This window comes from Anguilla anguilla, chromosome 19 (assembly GCF_013347855.1).
Source record: "Anguilla anguilla isolate fAngAng1 chromosome 19, fAngAng1.pri, whole genome shotgun sequence".
In the NCBI taxonomy this organism is placed as follows: Eukaryota; Metazoa; Chordata; class Actinopteri; order Anguilliformes; family Anguillidae; genus Anguilla; species Anguilla anguilla.
Window position 1 is genome coordinate 18,069,935 of NC_049219.1, and position 14,286 is coordinate 18,084,220.

The window sequence follows — 14,286 nt, forward strand, 5'->3', positions numbered from 1 at the left end:
CCGTCTCCTAATCTGTCACTTTTCTTGCATGAGGGCGATGTAATGTGAAAAATCTGCATGCATTTTATCAGATCACTATTAAGCTATTGGAGACATGAATGTGATTCAGTGTGTAAGTACTATTCTTACTCGGTCCTTCGGGACCCTCTGTGTATGTTTGTTTTCGTTTCGTTCCAACCACAATTGCAATCCTACAATTTTAACAAATTGTTAATTTTTGGTTCTTTTGATATTTATAGCGATTATTCACTCTCTTAAGCCACATGAAGTCAGAAATAGGTATGCATGCCATGGAAAATAAAACTCCCATATTCATATTGTGGTTATTATGCTACGCTCTTAGAAAAAAAAGGGTCCCTTAAAGGTTCTATATAAAACCAATTATTTTAAAAGTGTATATAAAACAGTTATATAAAAACTTCAAAAGGACCGAATAAATAAATAAATAAATTGGACTGTTTAACCAGCATACATAGAAGGTCCCCGGGACCGAGTTTGTCTAAAAGCTTATGTGTGGTGTCAAGTCGTAATAGCTGCAGAAACTGCTCTCGTCACAAGGGGGCGTATAGTTCAGTTCCAAGACAATTCAGAAGAGTTCGGTGCGTGCAGGGATTTTTGATCACTAATCCAAGCAAAAATTGGTCCCCTCTAAAACAGTGTTCTAATCATATAGCCGACATTAGTCCTTCACTGCCAATGACACTACCCATTCAGTGTTGGTTGGCACAATGCGATGTGATTTAAATTTTAGCTTCAAATTGTTTCGTTGAAATGTGTGTATATTAGCATACCAGAAATCTCGTGCAATCAATGTAGTGCCGAAACCTTTGACTAGAGCGCGCTGTAGTTTTACTGGTACTAACTGCATGCTGTGTTTTTGAATCAAATACTTCAATACTAAAATTCATCATTTATAATTAATTAAAAGAGAAACGTTTTATCAGTGCCGTGCATTGTTATGTCAAAAGTGTACAAAACAGCAAATTGCACATATACTTTTTGTACATAGCGGTACTTCAGCTGAGGACAACGGGCACCGTTTCCTTCGTCAATGTGTTTGAAACACCAAGACCTAAAACCTGAACACATCTCAGAATAATCATAGCAGCTATTTTCACGATTTTCAGACTACTTGTCACTTCACCACTGTAAGTCAATAAAGGGTGCAATATTAAATATAAAATATTTGTATTATATATGGCAAATGTCCATCAAATGTTTTTATACACCATACTTGTTTTTTTTATTATTCCCACTTTCATAATACACTTTTAGGTCAACATAGGCATTTTGCAATATACTTCATTATAGATTAAATAAAAGATAACACATTTAATTGGACTAATTTACATGAAAACAAAGGAATACATTTTCCCCCTCCCTCAATACGTTTCTACAAAAGTGAATAGGCTATTATCAGAATTGAAATTTTCTACATAGAGAACATTTACCTTTAGGACGTTTAACGATTGCCATTACATACTATTAAGACCAGCATTACTACAAGCAGTCTTATGTATGTGTAACCACTGAGGGCACGCATTTGTACGTTAGTTTCGCTGCGCCACCCTGTGGTCAGACGGCACTACAAAGCCCCGTACAAGTAGTGCGCTGCACGCGCAGGCATTTCATTCTTCCCACTCAACGGGACCCGTGGAGTACAGTGCTGAGAAAGGCGCCGCGACCTTTTCTGTTTTGCGCGACTCTCGACAGACTTGGTGAAATGGCTACCGAGACACCTGTTTTATCCCCGCTCAAAGCGTATTTTCTTTTGCTTTTGGGGGGTTTGATAACAGAAGCTGCACAGGAACAAGGCAGTTTGTACATGTGGATCGATGCCAACCAAGCCAGAGTTCTAATTGGTAAAAAGAGCCATTTCTGAACGCCATTAAATGTCGATTTTCAGAATGGCATTCCTTTTGCAAACGTGTGGAATTTAGGCTTATACAATTTTCAGTAGACGATTGTATGTGGAGTGTTTTCACGTGGCCATGGGTCAAGGCTCTTCCTTCTTGTTTGAACAGCCTAAAATGAGTATTTTCGCGCTAGTGCTGATGTCGTGTGTAAAATCTATGGTGTTGTTTCATTCAACAGGTTTTGAGGAAGATATTTTGATAGTGTCGGAGGGCAAAATGGCCCCTTTCACCCACGACTTCAGAAAAGCCCAGCAAAGGATGCCCGCCATTCCTGTCAATATCCACCACGTGAACTTTACCTGGCAAGCCACGGAGCAGGTAGGGGTTTCATTTCTCTCTGCTGAGAGACATCTGGAGTCAAAATTACTGTCCTAAATATGATGAAGTTAGAGCCGTGGTTTCGTGCGTCCCCAGATGATTGAATAGCGCAAAACTGAACAGTAAGCTAGATTTAAACGACTACAAACTGCACTACAAGATTGTGTTTTATGTGAGGTTGTGCGGTAGTTAAGATGTTCTGTTAAATTGTATTTCGTTAAAATGTATTAGCCTTTTAAACATAATGTGAAACTTAATTTGCATCTTATGCGCACAGTCGATTAATTGGTCAAAAAGTAGATAGACTAGGTAGCGGATAAAAGATTATGGCACGTGCAGAGGTTGCGTTCTAAGGACATAATTAATCTAAATGTGCAAACACTGCTGTCGATTTACTTTTAATTAATTTTATGTTCAACGCTGATGCAAAAGCAGTTACTTGTTTGAGCCTACAACAAGATAACCTTCAATAGACAACCTTTAACATAGGCATTCCCATCTGTTTTCTTTTGAAATATACTTATATATATATATATATTTTTTTTTTTTAAAAATATATATCTTAAATAAATAGGATTATATATTTTAGCAGAATGTTGATTTTAATGGTAGGTTCTGGCCATCTGCACCTTAAGTATGTGGGTACGAGCTCAAAGGGTGAAAGTGTAGAAGATGTGAACCTTTTATGTGGGTTTCTTTCCGTAAATAAGTTTTTCACGTGGATCTGAAATATCATTTATTACATTACATAACTAACAATATTTCAATTCCATATAAATTCTGCATAGCTAATAGTGCACCCCCGCATGTATCGCCAAAATGGAAGGTCTACGGAGAACAAGCGAAAGTCTGTGTAAAACGGAGTGCTCGGATTCTTTGAAGGCAGCTAAACTGAGCGCCCCTTCTTGTTTCTGCTTTAATATTCTGAATCCTTTCCCTTGCGGTATTTTACGTCTTGGTGTTGTAGACAAGCCGCCGAGGATCAAAGCACAACGCTGCAGAGATCGCGCTCCATTTAATGCGCGAGGCATGTGCCAGCCATCTGCTCCACATGCGCACCGAAAACAATGGTCAAATTCTCAGACACGTGCCAGAACCCGCGCTTTATTGGACATAGAAAGTTACTTTTGAAAGCACTTTTCATGATGTTTATTTATAGCTGTTACTTACTATGTTTGGTATTAACAGTTTTGAAAAAAGCTGCATACCTTACTTGTAGTATTATGTAGTCACCTCTCCACGCTGTTAAATATTACTGAAGGAGTCCAGGCGTGGGATCACACTGAAATTCACATGAAATCACGCGCAGGCTTTAGGTCTTTATAAAAATTGCGTATGGATACGTGTTATCATTATACGTGTTGAATTTAATACGTCATCCATGATGTCACGTGGTAATGAATCAGGTGAGGTACACAGAGTTCCAAATACTACAACCTCACTGCACCGTAGATTTAAAAAACAGTTTCAGTAGTAGCGCCTGCAGCAAACACCGATGGAACCACAAGGGGGCGCAAACATGTAACCCAAAGCATTGTAAACAATGTTATAATTTGGTCATTGTAGGGCGGCAGGATCCTGAAACAATCCTTTTGAAATACTGTCTTTCATGACTGTGACTCGTTTGTCTTCATTTTTCCAATCACTCTTTTTGTGCCATGTCAGTCAGGGTGGCCTGTTGCTGTTTGAAAAAGAAGCCTACTCTTTATTTTAACTTGTTTGGTCTAGAGAGCGCTCCCTCAGGCTGTAACAGAATGAATACGATGCGCTCGGCCTGCTTGGTGTTGATCTGCAGCGGTATCACTAGCAGTACAGAGGAGCCCATAAAGTCCCTCTCCAGCGGGGCCGCTTGTCAGCGTTTTATCGGCAGATCTAATAAACGGGAGCAGCGTTGCGGCTGTGAGGTCATAATCCTCAAACGGCGTGCGGCTGTGAGGTCATAATCCTCAAACGGCGTGTGGCGGTGAGGCCAGGGCCCTCTCTCTCTTCTCGGCTCGGTCGCCCCCACTTCAAAGCCGCGCGCGGCAGCTTAAGAACAAAGAGCGCTGGGGCGTGGCGTGGCGGAGTCGGCCTGTGTGAGTTATCTGTGCTGATGGGAGTCGGCCTGTGTGAGTTATCTGTGCTGATGGGAGTCGGCCTGTGTGAGTTATCTGTGCTGATGGGGCGGAGTCGGCCTGTGTGAGTTATCTGTGCTGATGGGGCGGAGTCGGCCTGTGTGAGTTATCTGTGCTGATGGGAGTCAGCCTGTGTGAGTTATCTGTGCTGATGGGAGTCAGCCTGTGTGAGTTATCTGTGCTGATGGGGCGGAGTCGGCCTGTGTGAGTTATCTGTGCTGATGGGGCGGAGTCAGCCTGTGTGAGTTATCTGTGCTGATGGGGCGGAGTCTGCCTGTGTGAGTTATCTGTGCTGATGGGAGTCGGCCTGTGTGAGTTATCTGTGCTGATGGGAGTCGGCCTGTGTGAGTTATCTGTGCTGATGGGAGTCGGCCTGTGTGAGTTATCTGTGCTGATGGGAGTCAGCCTGTGTGAGTTATCTGTGCTGATGGGGCGGAGTCGGCCTGTGTGAGTTATCTGTGCTGATGGGGCGGAGTCAGCCTGTGTGAGTTATCTGTGCTGATGGGGCGGAGTTGGCCTGTGTGAGTTATCTGTGCCGATGGGGGCGGAGTCAGCGTGTGCGAGTTATCTGTGCTGATTACCATTCAGCTGCAGGATTAACCCCCCCACCTCACCCCCGCCCCCCCACCCCCCCGCCCTGTCTTAGGCCGCTCTCTCTCATCAGGTCCAGTGCATTTACGCTGCCCACCTCCAGGGGGAAGTCCTGTCTCTGCTTTCATCCCCCCCCCTTACACACACACATATACTCACACACACACACACACACACTCTCACACACACGCGTACACACACTCAAACACTCGCACACACAAACACTCACACACATGCTCATACACACACTCATATACACACACACGTGCACACACACTCTCTCACACACACACACACACACACTCATATACACACACACTCTCACACACACACGCGCACACACTCTCACACACTCTCACACACACACACACTCATATACACACACACTCTCACACACATACACTCACACACACACGCTCATACACACACACACAGGCACACACTCATACACACACACACACTCACACACTCTCTCACACACACACGCACAGGCATATCGGTTAGCCTTGTTTTTGCTGGCGTACTGCAAATGACACCCCATCAAGGAGAACCACATCAAATTACATTAATGGTGATGTTTAGCAACAGAACCCGGCTCCCCTGAGTTGTTAAACAACAGGGCTAGACAGACATGAGAGAGAGAGAGAGGGAGCGAGAGGGAGTGGGAGAGAGAGGGAGAAAGAGAGAGAGGGAGAGATGGAGAGAGCAGAAGAGAGGAGAGAGGGAGAGAGAGAGTGGGAGAGAGAGGGAGAGATGGAGAGAGCAGAAGAGAGGAGAGAGGGAGAGAGAGAGTGGGAGAGAGAGGGAGAGATGGAGAGAGCAGAAGAGAGGAGAGAGGGAGAGAGAGAGTGGGAGAGAGAGGGAGTGATGGAGAGAGGGAGAAAGAGAGAGAGGGAGAGAGATTTTGAGTAGCCGTGTGGCCGCAGAGCCAAGGTAGCGCTGGAAGAGCCCCAAGCTGTGTCTCAACCACTCAGACAGCAGTGACCAGTGGCACAGCTGGAAACATTTCGTTACTCAGGAAACTTTCTCAGGACATCTTTACGACCCAACAAAGTCACACGAGCACGTTTCATCTTGGGCCATCGGTTCTGATTGCATGAAACGCTTCACTGTTGATTAGAGGACATGCAGACAGCTTCCCTTTGATTAAGACATTCATGCACAGCTGGATCAAGCAGACTGCAGACAGCCTGACTCACTCAAATCCACCATGATCTTTATCATCATTTGCATCCTCATCATCATCATCTTCGACATCTTCATCATGATGTTTTTCTGTGTGTGCTTTAGATGGGTGGATGACGTCCCCTCCAACATTAGGATGGTCTAAACTCATGTTCCCATTCATTCGTCCAGAAGCCAGTTTCCTCTCTGATTAAGTTATGGAGTGGTGTGGTCATCGTAATCACAACAACAGAAATAGAACGGAGACGAACGCCAGTAAAGTGCAGGGAACTAGACTGACAGTGATATTGCTGCTATGCTGTGCTGTACGTGGTGCTGTTCCCTGTACTGTTCCCTGTGCTGTTCGCTGTGCTGTTCCCTGTGTTGTTCGCGGTGCTGTTTGTGGTGCTGTTTCCTGTGCTGTTCGCGGTGCTGTTCGCAATGCTGTTCCCTGTGCTGTTCGCGGTGCTGTTCCCTGTACTGTTCCCTGTGCTGTTCGCGGTGCTGTTCCCTGTGCTGTTCGCGGTGCTGTTCGCGGTGCTGTTCCCTGTGCTGTTCGCGGTGCTGTTCCCTGTGCTGTTCCCTGTGCTGTTCGCGGTGCTGTTCCCTGTGCTGTTCGCGGTGCTGTTCCCTGTGCTGTTCCCTGTGCTGTTCGCTGACGTGTGAAAGCTGGGTGTGTTGCGTTTCGTTTCAGGCGGAGTACTTCTACGAGTTCCAGACGCTGCGCTCCCTGGATAAGGACATCATGGACGACCCCACGGTCAACGTCCCGGTGCTGGGGTCCGTCCCGCACAAAACCTCAGGTGAGCCCGGCGCCAGCTCCGCCTGCCAATCACCGCTGTCTCCCGGCAACTCGCTGTGGCTCATGCTGTGACTGCCCAGCAGAGTAACACTGTTCCTGCCAGAGCTGGTCTCACTCACACACGGCCAAGATACACCTGCCAGAGCACTGTACGTCGGCTTCAGTGAAAAGACCAGATGAAGCCCCTTCCCTGCGTGGGGCGTGGTGCTATTGGCTGCTGCGATAGGGGGCGGGGTCAGAGAGGGTGACGGGCGTGTCCTCTCTCAGTGGTGCAGGTGGGCTTCCCGTGCCTGGGCTCTCAGGATGGGGTGGCCGCGTTCGAGGTGACCGTGCTGGTGATGGACGCCGGGGGCAACGTCGTCCTCAGGACGCCCCACAACGCCATCTTCTTCAAAACCTGCCAGAGAGGTGAGCGTGCGCCCGCGTCCCCCGCCGCCACTTCCTGTCTGCTTCAGCGTGAACCAGACATGCGGGGATCACATGGTACACCTGGTCTTGTGCACGTGTGTGTTTGTGTGCGTGTGCATGGGCGTGTGAGTGTGTGTGCATGTGTGTGTGTGAGTCTGTGTCCTGAAGGCCCTGTGCAATGCTCTGCTTGTGTCTTTGGTTTTTAAGCGAAGTGTCCTGGCGGCTGCCGGAATGGGGGTTTCTGCAGTGAGAGGCAGGTGTGTGAGTGCCAGGACGGCTTCTACGGGCCTCACTGTGAGAAAGGTAAACCAGCTACACCTCTACGGTAAACCAGCTACACCTCTACGGGCCTCACTGTGAGAAAGGTAAACCAGCTACACCTCTACAGGCCTCACTGTGAGAAAGGTAAACCAGCTACACCTCTACAGGCCTCACTGTGAGAAAGGTAAACCAGCTACACCTCTACAGGCCTCACTGTGAGAAAGGTAAACCAGCTACACCTCTACGGTAAACCAGCTACACCTCTACAGGCCTCACTGAGAGAAAGGTAAACCAGCTACACCTCTACAGGCCTCACTGAGAGAAAGGTAAACCAGCTACACCTCTACGGGCCTCACTGTGAGAAAGGTAAACCAGCTACACCTCTATGGGCCCCACTGTGAGAAAGGTAAACCAGCTACACCTCTACAGGCCTCACTGTGAGAAAGGTAAACCAGCTACACCTCTATGGGCCCCACTGTGAGAAAGGTAAACCAGCTACACCTCCCATATCCTAAACGCCGGGGTTGCCTGCGGTGTGGAAGCGGTTGTGTGGAGTAGGTGCAGCCTTTTTAAAGGCCTGTTTTTAAAAGGGCCCTTTGCTCAGGTCCCTTTAATGCTGTTTACAGGCTGAACTGCCCGGAGGAAGCGTGCTTAGCCTCATGCTAACTGCGCCGCCAAATGCTATTAAAATTTGGCTGAAAAAAGTGACAGGATTTGTTGGGTAACGCAGACATGTGTTTATAATATCTTTGAAGCTTCAGGGAGTGATTCATCAAATTTATTTCAGCAATAAAGAAGCTGGCGAATGTTTTCACTTATGATGAAACATGCAACATTCAGCCACCTAGAGAGAACGAAGTCCACTAAAAATATTTCAAGGTCTTTATGCATTTAATATGAAGCCAGAGTGAAAACATTTCCCACTAATTTGCTCAAACTGAAACATTACAGTCTAGCTGATGTAACTATTGTCTAAGACCCAAGTGGACATGATTCTAAATGTATCTGTGGGGTTTGCATGCTATTTTGTGTTACCATGTAGTGGACAGTTAGTCCAGTACTTTTCACATTAAGGTGATTGACAGGTGGAGTTTGATATCCCTCCACTCTGATGCCTCTGTTCTCTCTCTCTCAGCCCTTTGCTCCCCCAGGTGTGTGAATGGGGGTTTGTGCGTGAGTCCAGGTGTGTGCATCTGCCCACCTGGTTACTATGGCGTCAACTGCGACAAAGGTGCGTGAGCTGGAGCCCGGCTGTTGTTTTCACTTCCCTGGCGCCCAATCAGACGTGTTTAATAAGCACGCTGGTATGTGCCCTAGTTACAGTCACTACCAGCAGAGAATGAGACAGAGTTTCACTGCAGCCTGCCAGTGGGTTTTTTTAGAAAAAGGAATTTGAATAGAGCAACCAAATGGTTTGTGACTGACTCATTCTGTGAACTTCCTGTTTGCTGGCCTGTCTGAGAGCATCCTGTCTGACTGTCTCCTCCCTCCACTTTCAGCCAACTGCAGCACTTCCTGTCTGACTGTCTCCTCCCTCCACTTTCAGCCAACTGCAGCACTACCTGTCTGAACGGGGGCACCTGCTTCCACCCCGGCAAGTGCATCTGCCCCACAGGGTACGAGGGGCACCACTGCCAGATCAGTAAGTACTCATCCCCGTCCCGGGACACTGTGGAATGGGTGCTGCAGAATTTCGGGCTCCTGCCTGTGCTGACAGAGGGACTGTACCGCGGCACTGTAGTGCAGTGGTTAGGGAACTGGTCTTGCAGCTTAGAGGTTGCTGGTTTGATTCCCAGCGGGGGCACTGTCATTGTACTCCTGAGCTCCTTAACCTGAATTACTTCAGTAAATATCTGGCTAGTGTTGTTGGCTCCAGTGTAAGTGTTTCAGCCTCTTGTTTCAATGTAAATTTTTCCCGCAAGAAAATGTAGTCCCAATTTGTTAAGTTATTGTGTTATTTGGACAAGCCGGTAATATCTTGTGGATGAATCAGGGACAGTTTGCGTCACTACTGAGTCACTGTATCTCACACGCTTAGTGGACGACCGGACTTCATGTCCCTACTGAACAGTCTCTGGCTCCAATTTGTACAGCATGGCGGCGCCCACAAACTGCTCTTCCCGGGCTGCGTTTCACTGAGCCCTCTGCCCAGTGGTGACGTCACAGTGGCTGAGCCCTCTGCCCAGTGGTGACGTCACAGTGGCTGAGCCCTCTGCCCAGTGGTGACGTCACAGTGGCTGAGCCCTCTGCCCAGTGGTGACGTCACAGTGGCTGAGCCGTCTGCCCAGTGGTGACGTCACAGTGGCTGAGCCCTCTGCCCAGTGGTGACGTCACAGTGGCTGAGCCCTCTGCCCAGTGGTGACGTCACAGTGGCTGAGCCCTCTGCCCAGTGGTGACGTCACAGTGGCTGAGCCCTCTGCCCAGTGGTGACGTCACAGTGGCTGAGCCCTCTGCCCAGTGGTGACGTCACAGTGGCTGAGCCCTCTGCCCAGTGGTGACGTCACAGTGGCTGAGCCGTCTGCCCAGTGGTGACGTCACAGTGGCTGAGCCCTCTGCCCAGTGGTGACGTCACAGTGGCTGAGCCCTCTGCCCAGTGGTGACGTCACAGTGGCTGAGCCCTCTGCCCAGTGGTGACGTCACAGTGGCTGAGCCCTCTGCCCAGTGGTGACGTCACAGTGGCTGAGCCCTCTGCCCAGTGGTGACGTCACAGTGGCTGAGCCCTCTGCCCAGTGGTGACGTCACAGTGGCTGAGCCCTCTGCCCAGTGGTGATGTCACAGTGGCTGTGTCCCCGCACTGTTCTGCGGGCCCCGGTCCCACTGCGTGTTCTCAGGCTCCTGGCAGCTGGGCTTAAAGCTGCACTAACACATGATGTCATCTGCGGCCGCGTCCCAGCAACAGGACACCGCTCCCAACTCCCGGCGCGCTCATCTCACAGGTGTAGCCGCCAGCCGCTTGATCGGTCGCCACGGAAACGCAGCTGTTTCCCATAAGCCCCGGCTCCGGCTGGCGGCGGCTCGGATAGCTTCCCGCCGTAACTTTGACCAGAACGCAGCTGCGCTCTGATCTGGTATCAGCTTCCGCTGCGCCGTGTGTGTGTGTGTGTGTGTGTGTGTGTGCGTGTGCGCGTGATTATGTGTGTGTGTGTGTGTGTGTGTGCGTGTGCGTGTGTGTGTGTGTGTGTGTGTGCGTGTGCGTGTGCGCGTGATTATGTGTGTGTGTGTGTGTGTGTGACAGGATCTCGGGTCTCGCCTCTCGTCTGTTTTCCCTGAAAGCTTTGTCCCGCTCGCCCTCTTTCTTCTGTGGATGTGAAGTTCTGATACGCCAGAGGAACCCGAGTCTTAATAAAATATTTAGGCGTAACTGAATCTTCCAGCGCGCTAAACGGATTAAAACACCCACACCCAGATCTCTTTTCACGTGTGGAGTATCTTGTCACACCTTTGCTATAGTCTTCTTTCCTTTAAATATTTTTTTTCGAGATTTTTATCTTGGGTTTTGGCACCATCTGTTTGCCTGGAGGTTGAGGAGTGAAATCAGATCTCTTTGCAAAGCCGCTGAAGTCTGCCGCAGGACCGAGGCGGGGACACGGAGGAGCACGGACCATCAGAGCCTGACAAACTGAAACAAGCCCGACCCAGTCAAGCCTTTAGCCACACAGAGAAACGTTCTGTACAAAACGAGCAGTGATTCAGTCTAACACAGAGTGCGTGTGGGCCCTGCTGCACTCTAAACTCTGTTTCAGTGGATTTAACATTGAGAAGTTTGTAGCGTGGGGGAAAAAAATTCATTGTTTTAGAAATCTGCAACGGCTTCCTCTCCAAGGGTGCTGTTCAGATCCTGATATTCCCAGGGAAGTAACGGGAACGCGGGTGTGTCCTGCCCCCCCCCCCCCCAGGTAAATGCCGCCAGCCCTGTCGGAACGGCGGGAAGTGCACGGGACGGAACAAGTGCAAGTGCAGCAAGGGTTTCCATGGAGACCTGTGCTCCAAGGGTAAGGAATCCTCACTCCGGTTGTCAGGGTTACTACCTGCCAAGATAGTGATCTTATACTGTCAATGAGTCATTCCAGCCTTCTATTCAATGCAAGTGGAAGCTAATATCTGTGTGTGTCTGTGTGTGATTATGTGTGTGTCTGTGTGTGTGATTATGTGTGTGTCTGTGTGTGATTATGTGTGTGTGTGTGTGTGTGTGCGAGCAGCTGTCTGTGATCCTGGCTGTGGTGCCCATGGAACGTGCGTGGAACCAAACAAGTGCCAGTGCAGAGAAGGCTGGCACGGACGCACCTGCAGCAAGAGTGAGTGCCCATATCCTAGCCCCGCCCCTCTGTTCTAACCCCACCCCTCTGATCTGACCCCACCCCTCTGATCTGACCCCACCCCTCTGTTCTGACCCCACCCCTCTGATCTAACCCCACCCCTCTGATCTGACTCCACCCCTCTGATCTGACCCCACCCCTCTGTTCTGACCCCACCCTTCTGATCTAACCCCACCCCTCTGATCTGACCCCACCCCTCTGTTCTGACTCCACCCCTCTCATCTGACTCTACCCCGCTGATCTAACTCCCTGTGCTTCTCAGGGTACCGGGGGGGCACGCCCCGACTCTCAGGACCCAAGCACAAACAGCCCCCCCCCTCACCCAAGGACACCAAGGAGGGAGGCCACGGCAGGAGCCCCCCCGAGACCAACTACGTCGTATGAGTGTCCCGGCACTCTGGAGCGCCCCCATTCCCTTCCCTTCCCTTCAGATACACCACTTCCTGTTCCACTTAATGTTCTTAGGCCCCTCCCCAACCCATCCCCAGCCCATTCTGCCCCAAACTTCAGTATCTTTCTCATTCCAGAGTTTTACCAGTGATTGAAGTTTGAGATTTCATGAATGCCGTAAACTTGCCTGACTCCTGTGAACCAATCAGGGCTTCTCTGGCTCCGGTATAGCGTGTGTGATTTCTTCAGACCTGTGAGTCATTATTAGCTTTCAGTACTCACACCCAGCTGTGGGCTCATGAAGTCCTGCACTGCATTCGCCAATCACTCCGATTCTACTTATCCAGGTCTTGAGTGACGACCATGATTAGTTAATCAGTTGAATGAGTTTTTGTAGTGCTGGGCTAAAACAAAAACTTGAACACACACTGGCCCTTTTTGGATAAGATTTGACACCCCTGGCCTACACCCTCTGTTCCTTCTGGAAGAATTAATGTTTTCCTATTCATTCAAACTTCCCTCAAAGCCTTCCCCTTGTGTCATTCACCTTGGGCATCTAAGAAAGTGTGCCCTCTGTGTGCCTGGAGGGATAATTGTTGCATTTTCCTCAACAGCAACAACCAAAAAAACAAACAAACAAACAAATCAGGAAAAAAAGAAACATGGCTCACATATATGTAGGAAAAATCTGGGGGGGTCTTTAATGACACAGGATTACTGAGTTAGCTGGATAACAGCGAACCCAAACTCAGTAATTCTGCTTCCTGAAATACCCCCCAGATCAGTTTTTGTGTTTTTGTTTGTGCCCCAAAAGCCTTTGCTGCAGCAGACAGACCTGGGCAAATGCAGAGCTCTGTGTGACTCCACGTATGTTCATTTCTGCCACGATCCAAAAGTTGGGTTTTAGGTTTTAGCATAATGGCGTAAGCTTAGAGAGGCATTGCTAGTTTGTCCCGAGGAACAGGCTTAACTGATTAATGAGAGTACTGGACTGCTGAGAGAGACTCAGTGTAACTGCTTACGCCGGCTTTGCCTCCACCATAAATGCTAATAAATGCTAAGTTAGCGTCTAACAGAGCTATGCTAGCGTGTGGAGAGGGTCTGAGGGGATCCTTGCTCTTCACTGCATGCTGAAGGTCGCCTGGGAGACGGCAGGAACCAGCACTTTGTACATTATGAGCTCTGCAGTCCACCTTTAGATCTGAAGGTCATGTGACCCGGGCTTTTCAGAACACGGGCGCTGGTTTTCACCCCCCCCCCCCCCCCCCCCCGGCCCCCCTTCGGGAGGAGGCACGCGGCAGAACTGGACTCTTTTAGGACACCAGACGCCCGGCGACCTTTGACCCCGGCATTCCCAGTGTTAATGGGATCCAGATGAGAGGAGTGCTGGTCTCGTGACGCACCCCCCTCCCCCCCCCTCCCCCCTCCCCCCCCCCACACACACACACACACACACACACACAGACTATGTGTGATTTACTAACGCTAATCCTACACATGAAAAAGCCAAAGAACACTGAAAATCCTTCTTTTTTTAAATGTCCGTCAAAGACGTTTGAGATTCACAGAGATCACTGAATCACAGCACTGGGCTCTCAGTTCAGGCTCCGCCTCCAGCGGCCTCCTGCACATCCCACTGCCTGCCTGTGGGGGGCACTGCAGCCTCCTCACCACCTTCTCTTCTGTCACATCTGTCCTATTTAATGAAACATTTTCTTTTTTGTTTTGTTTTGTAAACCACTTTTTCTATTAATATTTAACTTGTAGTGAAATTGCTATATCAAACTGAATTGTACTTTTAGTCTTAGAAAAAATGTAAGAAAAACGGTAGAAGATATTTTATTTCTTTTGATTTATTCACTTAAAAGTCTATGTAATTAATGTTTATAACATTGTAATACAGCACATAAACGGCCTAATATATTGTAAACAAAAAAAGTGTGCTTCTCCTCTGCTCTCATGTGTATGTATGTAATGAATCACTAAAGTCAAATGTTGTAAATCCA

General features: G+C 48.7%; 1 protein-coding gene across 1 annotated transcript; it reads left to right on the forward strand.

Annotated features, from left to right (window-relative positions):
• The first annotated feature begins 1,315 nt into the window (after nucleotides 1-1,315).
• Nucleotides 1,316-14,286, forward strand: wif1 (wnt inhibitory factor 1). The gene is made up of 10 exons (XM_035401774.1): nucleotides 1,316-1,862; nucleotides 2,095-2,234; nucleotides 6,798-6,906; nucleotides 7,173-7,313; nucleotides 7,521-7,616; nucleotides 8,710-8,805; nucleotides 9,121-9,216; nucleotides 11,471-11,566; nucleotides 11,774-11,869; nucleotides 12,153-14,286. The coding sequence occupies exons 1-10, from the start codon at nucleotides 1,724-1,726 to the stop codon at nucleotides 12,272-12,274; spliced, it is 1,131 nt and encodes a 376-aa protein (XP_035257665.1). The 5' UTR covers nucleotides 1,316-1,723; the 3' UTR covers nucleotides 12,275-14,286.

Excerpts from the sequence above, each read along its gene's own strand:
- wif1 (XM_035401774.1), top strand. The coding sequence starts at position 1,724 with ATGGCTACCGAGACACCTGTTTTATCCCCGCTCAAAGCGTATTTTCTT. Across the intron at positions 7,314-7,520 it reads CTTCAAAACCTGCCAGAGAG|CGAAGTGTCCTGGCGGCTGC; the intron begins GTGAGCGTGCGC and ends TTGGTTTTTAAG. Across the intron at positions 8,806-9,120 it reads TGGCGTCAACTGCGACAAAG|CCAACTGCAGCACTACCTGT; the intron begins GTGCGTGAGCTG and ends CTCCACTTTCAG.